Raw genomic sequence first — 8,254 nt, forward strand, 5'->3', positions numbered from 1 at the left:
GGCATTCAAAGTCAACGACTTTGACTAGGTGCAATAAATCCAACGGTATATATCAAACGATAAACATGAAGTCATCGGGTCCAGATCGTCTGTGCCACTGCTTGGGTGTGCCCTATGTGCCACACCAATAGAAACACGGTATTTTTTCTTGGATTTGTAATATCTTCTTTAACTAATTAATTATCTTTCCTAATCGATTAGTGTTGTATAAATAGAAAATCTATTTAATTAGTCATGGTTAATGAGAGGAATGATGTGCCGTGTTTTTATTGGTGTGGCACATAGGGCACACCCAAGCAGTGGCACAGACGATCTCGACCCGAAGTCATCGACCTTCAAGCTCCAGTTTGAGTAAATAAAATGTATAATAATTAAAAGACTTGTTCAGTTTTCAGCTGCCTGAAATTCTTCTGAATTGAAAAACTTCCGCTTACAAGAGAACCGAATATTATCTAGTTCGTCAGACTGAAATTAACAGCTCAACTAAACCTTGAGAATTTTGTGTCTTAAATTAAATGTCACTTTCTCTCTATGTAAATGTAGAAAACCACTTCTATATATGATTGCAGTTTTCTCTCTCTCTAAACATACCTGGGATTATTTTTTCTTGGAGAATCAAAGATCACTACGAATAATTCATTTTGATCAGGTAATTTATCTTTCGATTACTTGATCATACCATAAAACTTCAGCTCTCCTTTTTCTAAGTTTTTTCAAGGTTTTGATTTGCAATAGTCAAACCTAAGTCATCAAAATGACCAAAGAATGAACTCTCTTTTGGTTTTCTACAGGCTTGTGATTACTTATCCCATGTATCTTCCACCAAAATTTTTGATCTTGGCTTAGAAGAGAGGGAAAGGAGATAGGGGGTATTTAACTGTTTTATTGGGTTTGGTATCCTTTGCATTTATTGCTCTTGTTTTTATACTTCTAGAGTTTTAGGATTCTTTCGTATAGTATAAAAGAGATAAAGTCCGTTCTCTTTCTCTAACTGATCATCATACTATCTTCTTTGTCTGGGTTTTGCAGGGGGGTTCTCTTTTATCTAGTTAGTAAACCGACATGCATATGATGGGTATAGAAAGAATTTTGAGTTCTGAACATGATCACCTAAAACAAGAAAACTCAACCGCAGATAGCTTTGTCGTAGATATTGACAACTTATCTCAAGTCACTCTTCATGATATTGATCATCATCATCAACATCATAGAGATATCAATACTCCTCCAAATTCAAATACTAATGTAAGAATTTCTTCTCCTTAATTTAATCAAGAAACTAAGACTGGAAACTGGATTTTCTTTTTCTTCGTTTGTTCATGAAACATTTCATCAAAATAAAGCAACTGTTCAGTTAAAACTTGATGAATTTGAAATTTGGGATTAAATTTTCTTTTTCAAGGTATTTTGCTTTATTAATTTTTGTTTGTTTGTTTGTGGCGTTTAAGTTTCAGAGAAGCCTTTCCAGAAAAGTGTCATCCCAGCGTGGTGTTGGTAATGGTGGTGGTGGTGGTGGTGCAGAAAATGAATCATCAAATAAAGGTATTCTACCTTTTCTTCTTCTTTCATACCCTTGTAATAAAGTCGCCTACTATTTGACGTATTATCCACAAAAATTGCTACATTTCTTATTACTAAGATTGTATCTAATCTTTCTCAAAAGAATAATTAGTACTAGTATTATTAAATTAATTCGTTTGATTATTCCAAGTTATCGAAGAAGAGGTGGTGGGGATGTATGAATGATGACGCTAGACGGTTAGGTCAACTGTTTTTGGTTGTTGATTGTATTAGTAGTTGGCACACCAAATTTTTCTCCTGGTTGAATCCTCCCAAGTTAGAACTGTTACATAGTTGGTAGTTCGTGATAACTGATGTTGATTACAGATTAGACTTGATTTTGTCAATGGTGTCACCTAAAATTTACGAGCCATTATTTGAAAAGAGAAAAAAAATACTATGTTGAGTCTGTGTTGTGTGATTGTTATGTTACCCTGTATACTTTGTGTACGGCGTACACGTACGAATTACTAATTTTACGGTGATTTTTCTGCAGAAATTGGTTTTGTCAACGGAGACGTATGTGTATCTGCAAATAAATTGATGAGCACCTTCGTTGATCTTCCACAAGTAGTGATGGCTAGTAATGTTAGTAGTAGCGTTGAGACCACACAAAATATGATAAATATCAACGTTAACCAAAAAATGGTCACGGTTGCTGCAGCCGAAAGCAATAACAATAGCAAGTTGATGAAGAAAAGATCACATTCTAAGCATCATAATCAGATGAAGTCATCTTCACAACCTCGGAATTGGATGATGGATCCGAGAAGGATACTTTTTTTCTTTGCTTCCTTGTAAGTATCACAGATCTCAAAATTATGCACCATCTTATTTACCAAATGAAATATCCAATTCCCTTGTATCTCAAACGAAATTTATAGCATTACTTGGGGAGAATAATGATCCATGGCTAAGTTAAGTTCTGGTTGAGTGTATTTTACCTCCATTACAGAGGTGCTCCTAGTCGATTCATTATGACCTATACGGTAGGTTTCATGATGTCCATCCGGAGGCAATTATGGCCTACGGCGTTGCCTCATGATGTTGACCGGCTTTGACGCAATTAATGTGTACAATCATATTATTTTCATATATTTTTGATCATAGATTAGCAGCAATTGACATTATGAATGACTAAATCAGTCGTTTGAATCCGTTGTGAATTAATTTGATGATGCAGGTCAAGCATGGGAACAATAATACTGATATACTTTACACTCTCGATCGGGAAATTCAGTGGCGACGTGAGCGATGCTTGACTACCACTATGAGTTACAACCTTGTCTTCGATTATCAAAGGGGAAAATGTGTCCGGTTGTCAGAACAACTCACTTTATCATAGTGGAGAGGACATGCGAAGGGCTGAAGGTACTGCTAGTTTTGTTTATACCATGATATAGCCAAATAATGTGGACGGTATATGGTAGCAAACTAGATTTAGGTAGATGTTTAGGTTGTACAACTTTTCCATCTATGGAGATTGATGATCATGTAGTCAGAAAAGCATGCTGCCTTTGCCTTCTTTTAAAACAACCAAATGGGGCCAAGGTCTAACGCTGATCATATCATAGATTTGATTCCTGTGTACCACTTCTTGTTTTTTTTATTTTGGATGTGTTATTAGAACTGCACATTACTTCGTTTTAATAGAGAGACTGATCGAGATGATTACAAGTGGAAACGTTCGAGTATGCAGTATGGTGAAAAAGACAGAGAGAACACAAGGAATATATATGTAAATAGCGAGAAAGAGAGCAAATACATAATGTAAGACGAAGCCATCAAAGTTAGTGATGTCATTTGGTATACACAGCAGCTTTTTTCTTTTTCTTTTTTTTTGTTAAGATCTTTTCAAATGAAATTGGGAGCTTCTGTTTGTTTTCATATGCCGTCCAATTTAAAAGCTCAAATCGTATAAAGTAAAGCGGTTCATAAAGTTATACTGTATATACATAGCCTGTCTGGCACTGTGGCTGTGTTAGTAGCCGATCACATTCTTTACGTCGCTTTAGGCTGCAGAAGGATGTCGGGACAATGCAAATGTGAGAAGTATTAAGGTGCGTGCCCAATTATGTGGGGTTTCATGTTAGAATTTTGATTGTAATTCAATTTCAAAATAAGAACGCAGAAAGGCTTGTAAATCTTCATCAGTTCTAGAAAAGCTGTTACTGTATAAAAAAAATTTAACCATCCCTTTCAAATTGACAAAATATTTACACTTGCATCATGTGAAAAATAAATTGAAACCAGCTGAATCTTAAAAAGCAGAAAATTACAGGCTTATTATAGTGGCGGCATGGTTTATTAGAGGGGCGACATTGTGATAGTAATGTACCTTTAATTGGTTAGGGGATGTCCTAAAGAGGATGTGAATTGACTAGATTACCCTTTTCACCTTAAATCAACCAAAATAAAATCAATTTTTTTTTAAACCTAATAGATCAGAAAAAATCAAATCAGTTTTTTTTTCCATCTTCTTCTTCATCTTCTTTTCTCCTCCAACCGTAACCTCCATTAAAACTGAAAATTTCATCGTCTTCGATTAATCGGCGATTTGAAAAATGTTTGGAAAAACCCAGTTAGGATTTAGTTTATCGTGTTGGATTTAAATTAATTTTGTATCAAAAATTAGGGTTTTGTATGAAAATTGAAATTGAAATTTCTGGTTGCATGTGAGTTACAGTTGGCAATAACTCAAATACGAACTGTAACTGTAGATTGGGTTGATGTTACGGTTGGTTTTAACTCAAATACCAACCGTAAGTTCTTAGTTTTGAGAAATATGTTCAGTTACGGTTTGTACTTGCATCATATTTATCAACCGTAATTGAGTTACGGTTTGTTACTCAAACAACCATACCAACCGTAAATAATTTTGCGTCTTAAGAATTTATCAAATAATGATTTACAGTTCAAAAGTTAAGTTGACATACCAACCGTAGGGTAATTACGGTTGGTCTCGATTCATTAGTTACCAACCGTAATTTAGTTACGGTTGTTGTCCAAATTTAATTACCAACCGTACCTGGTTTTACGATTGGATCTTCCCCAAATTTAACCAGTTACGGTTGGTATTCGATAACTTACGAACCGTAACTAAGAGTTACGGTTGGTCACGAGCAAAATTGCAACCTTAAGTTCTTCTGAAAATTTAAAAGTTTTGATTTTGTTACGCATTTTAGATAATTTTGAGCGAGAAAAAGCTAATGGGAACTAATTTAGAAGTATACCGGGTCACTGGAATCACTCATTTTGGTTGAGTGAATCAAAATCTAGGGTTTCACAAATATCACAAAAGTTTTTCTTTTTCTTCTCCTCTGAACTTTTTTTTTAACTCTAAAAATCTGATTTTGTTTTGATCTTGAATTAATATAAGTGAAATTAATCATTAACACTAGACTTGATTATCATCACTAAACTAGGTTATCAATAATGAGGATTAATTTATCATTTCCAGTTTCTTTTTAATAAGGGACACCTTGAATGATCATGTAACGACCTTTTTTGTCCTATTAGAATGCCGCCCCTCTAATAAACCATGCCGCCCATATAATAATCTTGAAGAAAAAAAGCATTGACAATAAAAATCCAAAGAGAAAAATGGGAGTCAATAGATGATTCAGACTGTAGATGGTTTTTCACTTCCAACTGAGTTTGCCCTTGTCAAAGTTCCCAAACCAAAACCCAAAATCCAATCTCAAGCTATTCTTGGATGAAATTGTCACTTTAGGAATATGTATACTTAAAATTGTTATATACAATTTCAATATAGAATAATGTGGTTAATAAATTTGTTCGATCCTCAACTAAGAATAGCTTGTTTTCAATATAGAATATGACATGAACCAAAGACCAGACTCCAGAGGAATGTGATTTTGGCTGTGTTAAGCAAGAGTAACACCTAGTTGTTCAACTTCAAAATCCCACGTCACTGACAGACTTGACAAAAGAACTTACAGCCTAGTAACGTTTTGAGATACGCGGCATCGAACACTTCTGCTTCCTATCATGATAAAGCCTCAATAAAACCGCCGCTGTTTCTTCAATTGCTTTTCCTGTCACCTCTGCAATATCAAAGAGAGCAACAATAAGATCAGAATTGCCTCGCAGTTGCATCTAGTTAGTTTATTAATTCAGCAGTTATAGTTTGTAGCTTCCCTTGACCTAGTATTTCACTAATTTATCTCGTGACTGAACAGAATCAAATGATCTGTCTAACTGGTCGAAGCAGAAACTAAGCCTAAGCAATACAGCAACAACATTCACCATTCTTTCTTACTAACGGGAAAGATACTGAAACATATAACTGCGAGAATAATCATAACGAAGTTTAAGTATTGGAAAAACATGTTCGCTTACCAATTACTGGCCAAGTCGGATTTTGTGCGAAAATTTTACCAGCAATCTCCAACTCCTGTCTAACATGATCCATCTCAGAGTAGTTACCCGTCATTGTATCCCCAAATCCTAGAGTTTTCGCTCTTGTTTTTCTAATGGTTTGCAAGTTAACAGGGTTAATTGTCAGGCCAAAAACCTTCCTTCGATCTACCTGAAACAGCGTCTTTGGCAATTCTATCCCCATCACGATTGGTACATTTGCTACCTTATATCCTTTTTGAGCCAAATACATCGACAATGGTGTCTTACCCGTGCGAGATACACCAGCAAGAACAATATCAGCTTTGTGAAGGTTTTGGGGTAGAGCACCATCATCTTGTTTGATAGTGAACTCAATGGCTTCGATTCTTTTGAAATATTTGTCACTTAATGGAACATGGTGACCAGGAGCTCCACGAGGAATACCAGATGGGGAAACACCAAGGTGTGCAGCGATTGCCACTGTAATCGGACTTAATATATCGGTCGATTGAATACCCCATACATCACAGGCTTGCTTAGCTGACTCTGCCATTGCAGGGTCAGCTAAAGTATATACAACCATTGCACCTTCTTTGGCTGCTTGCTTGATTATTTCCATCAAACGTTCCACATCATCAATCTAGCAGGTAGAAAGGGTTAAAAACATTCACTGCAGAAACAATCACTCAATAAAAAAGAACTTTATAAGTTTAAATTTGAAATATGATCATTGGGTGGTGATACCCCGTCACTGGAACTAAGAACTAGTCTACATCCTATTTTACTAATTGAAAGAAATATGTTGAAAAACTCTCAAACTACCTTGAATTCAACCTACTGATTTCTACAATTACCAAAGGGGACAGTTACAAAGCCCAACCCAGCGAAACAACTACAAAAGATATATCCATCATATATTGAGTACCAAAGGTATTTGGGCAAACAAGTGTTAGCCATTATTAACAAAAACAAAATGCACAGTTGCAGATGTCTAAATTGGTAAAAAAAACATTACCCCAGAGAAGAGATGGGTATTAACTGCACAGTTACGATCAACCAAGCAATGTTCAAATTGACCTAAAGCAGCACCAACAGAATGTTCAGCAGTCCATCCAGTTCCATCAGAGACCATATAGATTGATTTCCCTTCCATCATTTCATCTTCACTGTCACTTTTCTCTACCATTGAAGATGAAGTAGAAGAAGAGGAGATAGAATTTTGATCATTTTGGAAGTTTACATCACTTGTTGTGGTATTAATGGATTCAGTACTAGTAAGTTGAAGAGGTATACTGAATCTTCGACCAGACCGAATCGATCTGGCTCTAGACCATCTTTTTAGCTGCGTACTAGGTTTCAGCTTACGAATTGGTTGCGAGTCAGACACATCAGATTCAACACCATCATCAGAAGAATAAGAATGTTGATCTGGTTCATTGTGATTGTTTTGATGAAGATTGATTTGCGGAATTAAGTTATTTTTGATGAATTGTGTTTTTCTAGGGTTTGAATTTGGATCAGCAAGGGAACAAGAGGTAGGTTTTGGAAGGAGGTTTAAGGAGCAGGTGGAAGAAATAGAGGAAACCATTACTGACTTGCCCACTGACACTCCTGTACTGTTGTTGTTCTTATTACCGACTGGACTTCAGCATTTGGATTGCCCTTCGGCCTTCTCCATTCGTTTGAGATTTAGGAGTAGTCAAGTTCCGATTATGTCTGACTTTACGTACGACCCGGTAATGTTTTGGCCCTCTTGACTTGGGGATTGAGTTCTTTGGGGGCATCAAGGGATTTTTTTTTTGTTTGTTTTTGTCGGAAATAATGTGGATGTTAAATTGCCTGACCAAATTTCCCAAATTTAAATGGACTTAGTGTCTTTATTAAGGGTGGTTAAATGTGATGGTTTTACCTTAATGTACTTGACCTAATTAACTTTAACAACGCGTTCGTATGAGAGAATTCAAATCTTAGAAATTCAATTGGAAAATTTCTTGTTTGGTCCTAGGCCCATAAGGTTATTTATAGTAGGATCCAACCGGATTTTGCCCTTATCCTAGGGTTCAAAGTTCTTTGAAAACATGGAAATGACTAATATACCTTACTGTTTAAATACGTGTAAAACATACTTCTACCGAATCGGGATTTTATTTATCTGGAGGTCCAAATTTAATTAAAACATATAAAGGACCACAAATTTGAGTACATATCTGCTACACTGTTTACAAATTTGATTACGTATCTGCCACACTGCTTATAAATTTGAGTACATATCTGCTACACTGCTCACAAATCTGAGTACATATCTGCTACACTACTTACAAATCTGAGTATA

The 8,254-nt window shown here is 35.6% G+C and overlaps 2 protein-coding genes across 8 annotated transcripts; one reads left to right on the forward strand and one right to left on the reverse strand.

The window, feature by feature from the left end:
• Positions 1 to 412: 412 nt before the first annotated feature.
• On the forward strand, positions 413 to 3,710 carry LOC113287858. Of its 6 annotated transcripts, none has more exons than XR_003330359.1 (7): positions 413 to 649; positions 792 to 869; positions 1,030 to 1,245; positions 1,449 to 1,542; positions 2,057 to 2,357; positions 2,744 to 2,931; positions 3,576 to 3,710. XR_003330359.1 is itself a non-coding variant. In XM_026536717.1 (6 exons), exons 3-6 carry the CDS (start codon positions 1,063 to 1,065, stop codon positions 2,820 to 2,822), a joined length of 657 nt encoding a protein of 218 aa, XP_026392502.1. In that variant the 5' UTR covers positions 413 to 649; positions 792 to 894; positions 1,030 to 1,062; the 3' UTR covers positions 2,823 to 3,447. The 6 variants fall into 6 exon arrangements, 4 of the variants coding, with proteins under 4 accessions (XP_026392502.1, XP_026392503.1, XP_026392501.1 ...); XR_003330358.1 differs by lacking the exon at positions 3,576 to 3,710 and adding an exon at positions 3,214 to 3,447; XM_026536717.1 differs by lacking the exon at positions 3,576 to 3,710 and having other exon boundaries at positions 792 to 894; positions 2,744 to 3,447.
• A 1,561-nt stretch (positions 3,711 to 5,271) lies between these two features.
• On the reverse strand, positions 5,272 to 7,631 carry LOC113287860 (pyruvate, phosphate dikinase regulatory protein 1, chloroplastic-like). Of its 2 annotated transcripts, none has more exons than XM_026536721.1 (3): positions 6,962 to 7,631; positions 5,923 to 6,562; positions 5,272 to 5,627 (listed from the first exon to the last, which is right to left on the reverse strand). In XM_026536721.1, exons 1-3 carry the CDS (start codon positions 7,508 to 7,510, stop codon positions 5,524 to 5,526), a joined length of 1,293 nt encoding a protein of 430 aa, XP_026392506.1. In that variant the 5' UTR covers positions 7,511 to 7,631; the 3' UTR covers positions 5,272 to 5,523. The 2 variants fall into 2 exon arrangements, with proteins under 2 accessions (XP_026392506.1, XP_026392505.1); XM_026536720.1 differs by having other exon boundaries at positions 6,938 to 7,627.
• Positions 7,632 to 8,254: the final 623 nt, after the last annotated feature.

Source organism: Papaver somniferum, chromosome 6, assembly GCF_003573695.1.
Source record: "Papaver somniferum cultivar HN1 chromosome 6, ASM357369v1, whole genome shotgun sequence".
Taxonomy (NCBI): Eukaryota; Viridiplantae; Streptophyta; class Magnoliopsida; order Ranunculales; family Papaveraceae; genus Papaver; species Papaver somniferum.

Bases quoted from the DNA above. Each gene is read 5' to 3' on its own strand.
- LOC113287860 (XM_026536720.1), bottom strand. From the start codon at position 7,510: ATGGTTTCCTCTATTTCTTCCACCTGCTCCTTAAACCTCCTTCCAAAA. The intron at 6,563-6,937 runs GTAATGTTTTTT...TCTACCTGCTAG, and splicing joins ATACCCATCTCTTCTCTGGG to ATTGATGATGTGGAACGTTT. The intron at 5,628-5,922 runs GTAAGCGAACAT...TTGATATTGCAG, and splicing joins TCCGACTTGGCCAGTAATTG to AGGTGACAGGAAAAGCAATT.
- LOC113287858 (XM_026536717.1), top strand. From the start codon at position 1,063: ATGCATATGATGGGTATAGAAAGAATTTTGAGTTCTGAACATGATCAC. The intron at 1,543-2,056 runs GTATTCTACCTT...ATTTTTCTGCAG, and splicing joins AAATGAATCATCAAATAAAG to AAATTGGTTTTGTCAACGGA. The intron at 2,358-2,743 runs GTAAGTATCACA...TTGATGATGCAG, and splicing joins CTTTTTTTCTTTGCTTCCTT to GTCAAGCATGGGAACAATAA.